Source organism: Priceomyces carsonii (genome assembly GCF_900007245.1).
Source record: "Priceomyces carsonii strain CBS4050 genome assembly, scaffold: Debaryomyces_carsonii_scaffold_5, whole genome shotgun sequence".
In the NCBI taxonomy this organism is placed as follows: Eukaryota; Fungi; Ascomycota; class Pichiomycetes; order Serinales; family Debaryomycetaceae; genus Priceomyces; species Priceomyces carsonii.
The window spans coordinates 67,352-80,163 of record NW_026946678.1 but is presented as its reverse complement, the minus strand read 5'-3'; the positions used below and the strand labels follow the sequence as shown (position 1 = coordinate 80,163).

The 12,812-nt window shown below is 37.6% G+C and overlaps 5 protein-coding genes across 5 annotated transcripts; 4 read left to right on the top strand and 1 right to left on the bottom strand.

Annotated features, from left to right (window-relative positions):
* Window positions 1-2,107: 2,107 nt before the first annotated feature.
* Window positions 2,108-4,159, top strand: PRCAT00004339001 (uncharacterized protein; the record flags this gene model as incomplete). The annotated part of the gene is made up of 1 exon (XM_062954327.1): window positions 2,108-4,159. The coding sequence occupies one exon, from the start codon at window positions 2,108-2,110 to the stop codon at window positions 4,157-4,159; it is 2,052 nt and encodes a 683-aa protein (XP_062811041.1).
* A 678-nt stretch (window positions 4,160-4,837) lies between these two features.
* Window positions 4,838-6,340, bottom strand: PRCAT00004338001 (uncharacterized protein; the record flags this gene model as incomplete). The annotated part of the gene is made up of 1 exon (XM_062954326.1): window positions 4,838-6,340. The coding sequence occupies one exon, from the start codon at window positions 6,338-6,340 to the stop codon at window positions 4,838-4,840; it is 1,503 nt and encodes a 500-aa protein (XP_062811040.1).
* An 804-nt stretch (window positions 6,341-7,144) lies between these two features.
* PRCAT00004337001 (uncharacterized protein) lies at window positions 7,145-8,461 on the top strand (the record flags this gene model as incomplete). Its single annotated transcript, XM_062954325.1, has 1 exon — window positions 7,145-8,461. One exon carries the CDS (start codon window positions 7,145-7,147, stop codon window positions 8,459-8,461), a length of 1,317 nt encoding a protein of 438 aa, XP_062811039.1.
* Window positions 8,462-8,776: 315 nt separating this feature from the next.
* On the top strand, window positions 8,777-10,030 carry PRCAT00004336001 (uncharacterized protein; the record flags this gene model as incomplete). Its single annotated transcript, XM_062954324.1, has 1 exon — window positions 8,777-10,030. The coding sequence occupies one exon, from the start codon at window positions 8,777-8,779 to the stop codon at window positions 10,028-10,030; it is 1,254 nt and encodes a 417-aa protein (XP_062811038.1).
* Window positions 10,031-10,751: 721 nt separating this feature from the next.
* On the top strand, window positions 10,752-12,608 carry PRCAT00004335001 (Zn(II)2Cys6 transcription factor; the record flags this gene model as incomplete). Its single annotated transcript, XM_062954323.1, has 1 exon — window positions 10,752-12,608. One exon carries the CDS (start codon window positions 10,752-10,754, stop codon window positions 12,606-12,608), a length of 1,857 nt encoding a protein of 618 aa, XP_062811037.1.
* Between the last annotated feature and the right edge of the window lie 204 nt (window positions 12,609-12,812).

The following is a 12,812-nucleotide window of genomic DNA, read 5'->3' as shown; positions in this document are numbered from 1 at the left end:
CACTTTAGGGAAAAAATGCCGAGGCAGTAAAGGTCGAGTAAAGGCCGAGCTATAACAAAGAAATAACACCTTCAAAAATTGAAAAGAACATCCTTGACGACACTAACAATCTAAAGGTTTCACGTGGCTGAACTTAATCTTCCTCAAAGTTATAAAGGCACTGTCCTTTTAGATTTACAAATTATAGTTCTGAGAAAGATGATGACGAATATATACGGGTATCATAATTTACGATGAATTATTTTTTCTTGTTCATGTATCCTGCTCAGATTCTCGGCTAAGTCAATAATACCAAGATTTGCTTCTATCTCTTTTGATTTTCAGATATAACGTTTGAAGTCATAATATGTAATGAATGCAGAGAAGCTTAAGGCACTTCTCATAGGCACCTCATGTCAGCATCAAGCTCCGAAGTTTAATGCTGAGCAAATCCGAGCTTCGATAGCTCGACCGCCAAAAAGATGAGTAAATATCCGAGACTCAAAACTCTTTTTACGGATATTATGCATTACGGCACAGCCTTTACTTCCAATTGAATAGAATGTAAAAGCAAAATATGTACGAGAGAAGAACCATACATGTTTAGAAGATTTTGAATGTCATGTAACAGTCTCGATTTTTATCTTTATCTAGAATTACTACCATTAAGAATTGACCTTTAGAGCAGAGGATGCTTCCATCATGTCAGTTTCTTGTTGCAACAATCGCAAACTAGTTCTTTGAATTTCTTCTTGAGTATTTGAATTTGAGAGTTCAAGAATAGTATAAATGTTTATGAGAAAAACACATTGCATGAATTAATGAAACAAGAAGCCAGCAAAGTACAATTCTTTGAAGTTACATTCCGCTATATTGCAGTCTAGAATCGGGGCTCTTTAGTATGTACACTTCAATTTATTTCGAGTTCTGACCTTTTCTAAGCAATCCGGGCTTCCATTGATTAGTTGGTTTAGTTCAAAACGCCAAGCTGTCTATTTAATAGCATCAGCAGCTAGCTTTGGAAGCTAGAGTGATCCATTCTTGAATTACTCGAAGTTAATTTTTATGCGGGCTTTCGCATCGATCGATACCTTGCAGTAAAAATATCCAAATGTTATATACACAATAAGAATGACAAAATCTATCTTGCGCATTGATACTCAACTTTAAAGGCACTATGTTTCCTTCTCTACGACTAATATATACTAGTTTTACAAGTAGTCTCTCTATTTTGCGACTTTCTATGATTCATGACTCCTATTCACTCAAATTGAACACATTTTGAAAACTAATTCAGCTCAAAAAAACTAGAGATCTCTTTGGTATTTACAAGCGACCCAGGTTTCCTCTCTTGCATAAGCGACCTTGAGGAACCACCGGAATTGAAGTTTGCTCCTAAATACGAAGTGTGTTTTTTGTTACAATTCTTACATTATTTTACGAATGAGAGCTTCATCATGCAGGATACCTCTCCAAAAGGGACACACATATTAAAAATCTTACACGATGAATAAAGATGCAGAATATAGAGGCAACCTCCGGCTAGGTATCCACTTCTCTGAGTTTTTCTGGTCTATTACGGAGACTTCCGAGAGATAAACACTCCTAGGTTCAGAGTTAAGAACACACTAACATGAAGGTTTCCTACCTGCGTCAAACACTTCCTGTAATAACCTCTACTTGCTTGAATTCCTAACCAACGATTTTATTATTCAAGATTTGAGCTAAAAAACCACCGAGAATTCACATGTTGCACACCATTTTGTCAATCTTGGTATTGTTAGTCACAAGAGTCATTGTATCAATTGATCAGACCCTTCATTTATTATCCGATTAAGCTTATTAACTGCTAACGTAAGAACATTGATCGAAGTAGAGGAATGCTTGAAGCAATAGCCATATATGCATGATGTTTCTTTTTTTTTTCTTTCGTTCATTCTTCATACCTTGGTAATGACGCCTCTTTCTCTCTAAATGTAAGTTTTCATTCTGCATTAGGAGGTACATTGGATCTCGCGGTATTATTTTCTGCAGCATCCTATGTTCCTTAGAATATAAATATAACCAGTGGTTTGCTTAAAGAAATGTTTTGCTTGAACTCTAAGAACATATAGAATAAAAGTAAATCATGATTTCACGAAGCTTCTATTCCGTTTTATGTGCATCGGCATTCATTTTGAATTTAGCCAGTTCAGACACTAGCGGCTGTGTTCCTAGTTCAATCAATGGCCAAGGATTTGATGTGACGTTCTATCACTATGCTCATTACAGCAAAAGCGGTTGGGATGCTGACTTTTTCACTTCCGGATATTCTACAACTGGGGTAGTTGGTACCGTTAATCTGGTTACCGATATAAATTCTGTGAATGTTCCAGGAAGTGGAGTTGTTGCGGGAGAAATATTCGGTTTCCCTATAACTGTATCGAACTTCACTGCAGAATTGCAAGGGTACTTCGAAGCAACTGAGTCAGGAACTTACACTTTCGATTTAATGTCAGACGATGGTGCTACGTTACAATTTGGAAGCGGGGCTTCCTGTTGCAACGACCCTGGAGCAAGTATTTCAGGAAATTTTTCAATTAATACTTTAGGAACTTTTACCGATAATGGATACGCAGACGGAACTGAGAGTGCGCTGTTCCAATTGGAAAAAGGCGTCTATTACCCTATCAAAATAGTATGGTTCAACTGGGACGATCGTTATGAACTCAATTTGCAGATCACGACACCATCTGGAGATGTAATTACAACTTTTGATGATATATACCAGCTTACCTTTTCAGATGGCGAGTGTCCTGCGACATCAAGCAGCTCAGCAGCTCCTTCTAGCTCAGCAGCTCCTTCTAGCTCGGCAGCTCCTTCTAGCTCGGCAGCTCCTTCTAGCTCTGAGGAACCATCCAGTTCAGCAGTTCCATCAAGCTCCGAGGAACCATCAAGTTCAGCAGTTCCATCAAGCTCTGAGGAACCATTCAGTTCAGCAGTTCCATCAAGCTCTGAGGAGCCATCAAGTTCAGCAGTTCCATCAAGCTCTGAAGAACCGTCTCAATCGATCCTTCCTAACTCGGAAACCGTATCTAGTTCAGCAGCTCCATCAAGCTCTGAGGAGCCATTCAGTTCAGCAGTTCCATCAAGTTCCGCAGCTCCTTCTAGCTCGTCAGCTCCTTCTAGCTCAGCAGTTCCATCAAGCTCTGAGGAGCCATTCAGTTCAGCAGTTCCATCAAGTTCCGCAGCTCCTTCTAGCTCAGCAGTTCCATCAAGCTCTGAGGAACCATCAAGTTCAGCAGTTCCATCAAGCTCTGAGGAGCCATTCAGTTCAGCAGTTCCATCAAGTTCCGCCGCTCCTTCTAGCTCGTCAGCTCCTTCTAGCTCTGAATTTACAGTTAGCTCTGGAGAGAGTACCAGTTCTGCCGCTACTTCAAGTCCTGAATCTTCGGTTTATTCTGATTCTACAGCACAATTAAGTTCAATCACATCAGAAACTCCCTCGTCTCTTCTGACTGTTACTGATACTGTTGCTAGTACCACAGTAATTACGATAACTTCATGCTCTGATCACAAATGTTCAGAAGTACCTGTTACTACTGGCTTGACAACTGTGACTAACTCTGAGACTACGTATGTTACATATTGTCCCATTAGTGGTTCAAGCGAGAGTTCAGTGAATTTTGGATCGACAGAAACCCAAATTCAGACTACAGTTGTTACCGTTACTTCCTGCTCCGACGATATGTGCTCTACAGTACCAGTCACCACTGGCCTCACCACTGTAACTAATGGTGAGAGTAGTTTTGTGACTTACTGTCCATTAAGTGAGAGCTCTACAGCATCAAAATCTGACGAATCAGAGATTGAGACTACTGTCATTACCGTGACATCATGTTCTGACAATAGTTGCAAAGAAACTCCGGTTACAACTGGTCTCACAACAGTCACTGCGGCAGAATCGACATTCGTCACATACTGTCCAACCTCAGCTTCATCAGAAGCCTCAAACACTGCAGTCTCAACCAAAATAACAAGTGAGGCAATTAGTACGCAAACCGCACAGTCCACTGTTGCAGGTGAGTCAATTTACCCACTGACCTCCGCTTCAGTTTTCACTATGTCTGAAGGAGGCGCTGTAACAATGACTTTCTCATTTGGCGCTATCTTGTTAGGTTTCATTGCCCTTTTCTATTAAACAGAGAGCACAAAACACATTATGCTTACTTCTTTCTTCTCGGCTTATTTTAATTTTCATCGGTTATCATCAACTTGAAACAACTTTAACACATAAGATTGACCACAGTAGGTAATCTTAGCTGTGCAAATAAACAATTATATTGAGAGAGCTCTCAGAAGACTTCTTGAAAAGATTAGAATGAAATTTTCGAAGTGTAAGTAATTTGAGTAACAACGCTAAAAACACTTCAATCTAATAAATACTCTAAAGAGTACTCGTTAATATTGGGTTTCGTCTTATATATATCGCATGCTATCAGCGCAACTGTGATGTTTCAGTATTATGTGCTCTCCATTTCTTCTTATATTTTTTGGCAACATGAAATCCCTTTTCGAATGAATATATGTTCATCTAGTTCTTGCAAATGAAGCTTGAACATTTGTATTATGGTTTTTCAAAAAAATTGACATCAATCAAGACCGCGCTCAAACTGTAGTTGATTGATCCATGAATGTTAATGTATTTACCTTGGAATATTAATTTATCAGGGCGTCTTTTCCTGAAAGCCAATGTAAATAAGCAAGAAAAATGAAGCATTTTCTTGAAAAACGAGACTAAAATGGAATTGATACATATGCAGTAACCTCAAGAAAGTAAATATCTTCATGGAATTTTTAAACTAACAGAATTAATCGCTTATATAAGGTATCTAAAAGATGGATGTCTATGTGCTAACATGGACTTGGCCTCTTCATCGGTAGCAAACTTCGCAGTTAAACCATTGCGCTTTCCTTCATCTCGAGCTTTATTCTCATAAAACAAGTAGGTTGACATTCCTAAACAGAGAACTACCCCACCAGAACACGTACCAATCAAAATTTTATGTCCTTCATCATAGCTTGGGGCGTATTTTGGTAAATAGATCCACATTGCAGTAATTGACCCTAAAGTACCAACTATCGCTACAATTGCGGTTGCTACAGCTCTTGTGGTGTGGCTAGCGGCATTATTACTAGACCAAGTGAGAACGCCGGGACCTAATGAGAAACCACCCATGCATATGAGAAATGTTGCAAAATATCTGACACCAAGTCTATCCTCGGTGTATAAAAGCACATAACCGATTACACATAATAGGAAATAAAAGGCATTGAAAGGGCCACGGACCCCAAAGTAATCAGAAGCATACGAAGAAACCACAACAAAGAAACAGCCAGCAGCAAAAGGTGGAACAGACATTAATTGAGCCCTTGAGCTTGTATATCCCATACCTTTTAACAAAGTAGGTAGAAACAAAGACGTTGATTGCACCACTAATCCCGTCAAATAGAATGCTAAGCCACATAGCCAGCTGTGTAAGGACTTAAATCCCAAGACGAGCTGAGTTCGGTTAATCTTTTCGTCTTTGCTATGCCTCAACTCGACTTCAACCCTATTGTGGGCCGCTTCTCTCTGATCATAGGCTAAAAACTTGGCACTCTTCGGACTGTCAGGGAGTATAAAAAAGGCACATATACCTATGATCATTGTCATGATTCCCTCTAATAGAAAGATCCACCCCCATTTCTTCACCGGCCCGTGTGTAGGAATGGCACTTAATCCCATAGCCAAAAGTCCACCAAAAGCTCCAGCCAACGCAGCAGAAGCGATAAAAAATCCTACTCTAACTTGAAGTTCAGATCTCTTGTAGAACATCGAAAGTGCAAAAGTAATCCCTGGTTGCATTCCCCCTTCAAAAAATCCCAAGAAGATCCTCGTAGCTACCAAACCACCGTAATTTTTGACAAAAGCAGTACACATTGATACTAGTCCGAAAAGAACTGTGGACAAAGATAACCAATATCTCGGAGGAAACTTTTTGATTACCATATTTGAGGGAATCTCGATGGCTCCATAGCATATAAAAAACGCTGTTAAGGCAAGATTTAGGTCATATCCTTCTAGTTGTAAGTCTTCCCCGAGACCTTCAATATTCGCATTACCTATTGATGCTCGATCAATGCTCATAGCTAAATAAACTAGCGAAAAAATAGGTAAAAGATATAAGTCAAATTTTCGTTTGATCTCTTTCTCCGATTTCGAATCATATTTATCACTCTCTTGTGTCCTTTCAATCTCACCCAAGAACTCTTGATCTAAGACGAAGTCTGATCCTTTCTCCTTTAACTCATCAATAGGCATATTATAAGTAGCCTCCATTTAATAAGCTTTTGGCCAGTTTAAGGTTCATCTATGCTCTTCTAAAAACTAGCACGATGTTGCCTTTTATAGCCTCCAGGTTTTTTTGAATGTAGTGATAGATAAAAATTATCCGTCGTATGCATAGTTATTTTTTCAAATCTTTCTTGAAAAAGTGGGATTAAATATCAAGGATATCTTTTTACTCGCTTTTCTTGTTCGTGCATTACCTATGCGGTTATATCTAAGCATATTTTATTTAATTCTTTTTTTTTTTCGTTTTCTTATCTCAATTCTCAAGATAAGATCTCGAACTACTTAAACAAGAAAATATCCGTCGTAAAATTCATTTATCTTTGAATTATCCTAGCCTAATGTCAAAAAGTTGTGACCGTTGCTATTCAACAGTAAGTTCTTATTTGTTTAATGTTGTGAATTAACTAACAATCAAAGAAGCTGAGATGCACATTTAGAGACTCTGTTTGTGATCGATGTGAAAGGTTAAAAGTTTCCTGTACTAGAAATAGGATAACGAAACAAAGGGGACGACCATCAAAGAAAGTACTTTTGGATAACCTTTGTGTTGAATCTTTTCAATCCAAAGCTATTAGAACTTGTATCCAAGTTTCGCCTATTAAACTGCGCCAAGACCATTTAAAAAGTGGGAGCGTAAATACCAGACAGAGGTTATCTAGTGCGAGGCTGAAAACTGGTTGTGTAGCATGTAAGGAAAGACACAAAAAATGCAATACCATTGATTCACCTTGTTCATATTGTATTAGCAAAGGAATACTTTGTGAAAGACCTGGCGCAAGATATGAAGAAATGAAAACACAAAATTTGGTAGATGCTTCGAGCTACAACGATACCCATACTCATTATCCACAGCTTGAGTTACAAAAGAACTCAGATACCAACTTTTTGAAAATACATTCGCCCTTAAGCCCTTTCAATCAATTGGACGATGATGAATCATTTTTGTTTCAACACTTTTTAACAAATACCTCGTTTGCGGTGGTAGCTTTTCCATCTAAACAAAGAAACATATATTTAAACACGATTGTTCCCATGTCTATGAGTCAACCGGCAATATGGTATTCCTTACTATCTCTTTCAGCTGAGCATTGTAAAAGCACAATACCTAAGTTTCATAACATCCTGAGACAGTTTCACCATCAAGCAATCCGGCACTCATATGAGTATATGGCCACTAGGCATAAACATCCTGAGGTTGTATTGTCAATATGCTTAATGCTCATAAACAACGAAATTGCTTTGAACAAGCTACAAAAGAGAAGCTCCCTTATGGATTTAGCTAGCTCAATCATAAAGTCTAATGGAGGCATTCAAGATTTTAAAAGAAGATCAAAGAATGCAAGGGGTTTGATAGAGCTCTTTATTTATCATGATGTCATGAGCTCACTTACTACAGGTATACCAGGTTTATCAGGTCAAGATGATAGCAATCCTTTCCGCGTGCAACGTAAAGTACATGATGAGTCCGAAAGTGAACCCGATTTATTTTTTGGATTTGCAAAGGATTTGTTTAGTCATATTATTAAATTACCAAGTTTTTCTTGCTATAACTCCCTGTCAAAAGATTTTAGTATAAATGATCAAGTTGAATATGAAGCAATTGAAATGGCGCTCCAGAGCTGGCAATTACCCAAAGAAATTAACGATTTGCTTGAACAAGCTAAAATAAAAAATTTGTCTGAAATCGAAAATGATGGAACCGACTTACTCTCTTTAGCAGAATCCGCGATAGCTATACAATGGGCTGGGATACTAATGCACCATCAGATGAGAAATGGATATGCGTTGGATAATCCCAAAGTCAAAGTCGCATCTCAAAATATTGTCGAGGCTATCTCCCATATTCGCATGGGATCTTCATTAGAATCATTAATATTATTTCCCTTAATCATGGCTGCTTTAGGAGGAGGTGACAGAAGCTTCATATTGGCACGCTTTAGCAGTATATCAAGTAACCTTGGATTTGATCATATTAATACTGCGGTGAGATTTGTCAGAGAAGTATGGCATAATTCTGATAATGGATTTTATTACAATTCAAACGATAAAGGATTCAACTGGCAGCGCCTACTTAAGGAAAAGTATTGTCATTTGAGTATGGTTTGAAGGTATTTATATTGTAATTTATCCAATGAGTATAATTGCTTATCAACAGAAGATTATGATATTGCCATTTTGATAATGTTTTACATATAATGAATAATTTAGGAGATAACTTTGTTAAGTAGTGCAATTGATATATTTTGCGGCCCTTTTTTTTTCACGACGGACATTTTTGGCCTTATCTTTTTTCTTACGGCGACTATTCCGTGCTCCTAAGCTCTACAATAAAGTCGCAAAATAAAAATTAACGTACCGCAAATAATATATAAAGCTTTAAAGATGTAAGTCAATAAAGTCTGCACTTTTATCCAAATTATAATGACAGTAGAAACTTGGAAGCCCTTAGAAGTTGTAATCCTTGGAGGGGGGTTGGGGGGTCTCTCATGTGGAATCGCCTTGAGAAACAATGGCCACAAAGTTAGAATATATGAAAGGTACGATTACGCTGGTGAAGTGGGAGCTTCTTTATCTTGTGCATCTAATGGAGGAAGGTGGCTCCATGATTGGGGAATTGATCCTTTGGATTCTAAGCCAGTAATTTTGAAGAGATTGATAAAACATAATTGGAATACGGGTAACATAACCGATGAATATGACTTGGGAGATTATGCTGCGAAGTTTGGATTTCCCTATTACAATTTCCATAGAATTGATCTTCACACAGTTTTAATGGATAAAGCAACTTCAAGCGAAGGAAAAGGAGAGCCTTGCGAATTAATTTTGAATCACAAGGCAGTAAACATAGACTATGAAAAAGGGCATATTGTATTTGAAAATGGCGAAGAAACATCCGCTGACTTAATTGTTGCAGCGGATGGAATTCGTTCTTTAACTAGGGAACAGCTTGGGCTAGTACCTAACTTCAAGCTCGCAGATTCATCGTGCATTAGGGTCCTTTTTGACACCGAAAAAGTGAGAAGCAAAGGACTCCAAGACTTTTCCACTAATGACGCAATTGAATTTTGGGGAGGTGAAAATAAATACAAAATTGTCCTCTCTCCTTGCTCTAATAATGAGGTGGTATCTTGTTATTGTTTCTTTGACGCAGGAAAAGAAGATTTAGATAGCGGTTGGAACAATACTGTATCCATTGAAAAGCTAAATGCATCCTTACCAAATTTGGATCCAAATTTAAAGCGACTTTTCATAGAATGTGGATATGATATTAAGCAATGGAGATTATACATCCATCAGCCATTACCTTTTTTCTATAATACAAGTCAAGATGGATTAAAGGGAACAGTCTTATTAGGGGACGCTGCTCATCCAATGATGCCAGATCAATCCCAAGGTGCGGTTTCCGCGTTTGAAGATTCTGGAGCTCTTGGTTATATATTTTCTAAGAAATTCAATCTCACTGTTAAGCAAGGCTTGAAAATTTATGAACTAGTGAGAAAGCCTAGGGTGACAAAGATCCAAGCAGCATCTTTAAGGGCCCGCGAAAATCTTAACGAGAGAATTGGATGGAGCACAAATTCACTTAAAGATGTAAATAAGTTGACCATTGAGGAAGTGTGTGGCTATGACATGAAATCTCATATCGACGGATTAATTGAAAAAGAGAAATTCTAGGATACATTACAAAATAAGATTTGAATACCGATATCAGATATTAAATAATATGAAGATTGACAAGATTTTATAAGTTCAATGTTGATATTTTCCCCCACTTACTGAAATTATGTTCTGGTGTATCAATGTAATATTGCTGTAGATTAAAACACAATGGGTTCTTAAGGTGAGACGTACTAGATTTCCTCAATTCTTATTGACATAGGAAGCATCACATACACATCTTACAGAATGAAATGGGTTACAGATCTTAAGTAATTTTTGCTATTGCATTTTACATGTTCAAGCCAAATAATAAGCTAGAAATGATAGAATAGAAAAAAAATTGTAGGTAGCGGATAGAAGCATAACAATGTCCTTAACCGAATTCTTTTTTAAATCTTAAAGAGCCCGTTGGAATTCTTGGAATATTGTACTGAAAAATATGCAGTTGAAATCCTCTTTTCTTTTAAACAGTGTACATATCTGGCACCATTGAAGAAGAAATTTTCTTATCTTGAATTAGATTTTTGAAAGAAAAAAGCTCTTGAGATACAAGCAAGAATAAGGTCATATAACCAAGGGAATGGTTTAATTAAGAAATATCATTCTATAGTTAGTCTCTCAAGAATCAATTGTGCCTGTTTCTGGATTTTGTGGAACCAGTACTCGTATCAATCTTCGCGAGATTTCTGTAGATTAAAGCGAACGATAAAGAGACCCCCAATGTTGCAACTTTTATATGATAGGTGACATGGGAGAAGTTCGAAAGACTCAAAGGGCTCCAAAGTCTTGTTACCAATGCTACAAAAGGAAAATTAAATGCGATAAACGGATACCATGTGATAGGTGTGTTTCTCGAGGCACGGCGAATACATGTCGAAGGGAGGAGGTGCTGGTCCATGGTGTATTGTTGAACTCTTCCGGTGCTAGTTCTCCTCTTGTAAGACTTGAACTCGAGAACAAACTCCTCCAGCAGAAAGTATTAGATTATGAGACAAAATTAAAGCTCGAACGACCCTTGAATCAAGAGAGGATTAATCCAATGACCGGAGTGATAAAAAAGACAATCGATCTTTACAGCACCGGGATACACATCATGACAAGAGATCTTGTTCGTGATGCAACTTGCATATCTCCAGGATCATTCGAAGACTATGATATTTTGCCTCAGTATATCACAAAAGAGGTCTCATTCAAGCTTGTGGAGTTTAATATGAAATATCTCCTGTTCATTCATACTGCGGTGTATCCTCCAGTATTTTATAGAGAACATGATGAATTCTGGAGGTCTCCGGAACCGCAGCACATATGTTTTCCTGCTAACCGAACACTTGACGTTTACTTGTGGATGTCAATATGGTATGCTGTGCTCAGTAATTCGTTATTCATGATGAGCAATGAATTGGAAGATGATTTGAAACTCTCCAGCAAGGATGCTTTCAATTTGGCCCAAATTACAGCCTCAGCTTCTTTAGAATGCTTACATAAAGGTAAGTTTTTAACTTATCCTAACCCGAAGTCAATTCAAGCTTATTGCCTACTTGCAGGATGCTTTCATGGTTTTGCTGGTGTTCATCTACAAAATGCAATGCTCAGTTCTATAGTGTACATAGCAGAAGCCTTGAACTTACATTGTCTTGATGATAGTGCCAAGCTATCGACATTGGACTTTGAATTTGGGTGTCGTTTATGGTGGATCTTGGTGATTATTGATTGGCTCGAATCCTTTAGACGAAGACGGCTTATTGCAGCTGATGGTTTCACCACTAGGCTACCCCGAAATTTGTCTGAGGACGAAATGAATGATCCTTCCCCCATAGAATCGGAGAATTTTGAAACAATTACTTACAATAGAATAATGGCAGAAATCGCAAAAATTAAAAATAGGCTCTATTTTGACAACAAAGTTGAAGTTTGTGATTCGACTTTATTGAACCTTCAATGCGCAGAAAGAGAGATAGAGCTGCTAGCTACTAACTCATTGAAATATTTCGACAAATTGCCCCTAAAAAAACCTTTACGCTTTCAACGATTTCTACTTGTAAGTAAATTTAATTTTGAACTTCTCGTGTTGAACAGAATGCTGCTCAACTTTAAAAGTAAGGAGTCATGGGTGAAAGAGAATAGAGATCTTTGCCTTAAGTATGCATATACCATTTTAAGGGATTTTTCAGATAAGCAGATACCTTTCTATTTTAAGAAATATTGGTTTGCTAGTGAGAATGCTGTATCTGCATCTGCATTTTTGTTGCTTGACATTTTAACAAATTCCAAACTAGTGAAATTTGATCAACGCTTGGAATTAGTTCAAGAACAATTCCCGATCTTAAGGGAATTGGAGGAAACACACAAGACTGCTAAGGTAGGTTTACAAATTCTCAAACCACTAACCGATATCATCTCCGGCGAAAACAAGAAATCTATATTGGAGAGTAATAATATGGATAAGGTCTTAAAAGATATTAGGAATCTACCAAAAATATACGAGAACTCGGATACGGCTCTTCAATCTTCTGATGATAAGTGCTCTTTTCATGATTTTCTACAGGAGAATGAGTGGCAAGACTTTTTAAGCTGGTTGTCTGCTAGTAACTGATATATATTTACAGCCATGATCCTAAATATGAAACTAAACACAATCAAGTCTAATTGGGTGGGAAGTAGTCTTAACAATGTGCACAATAATTTCAAAGGTCTATACTCTATAGAAATAAAATTTTCAGACCAGCTCCATAAAATATCGTTGATCAACTAGATGGATCACTCTTGAGCAAATTATTTCTTCTTGAATATGACCAAA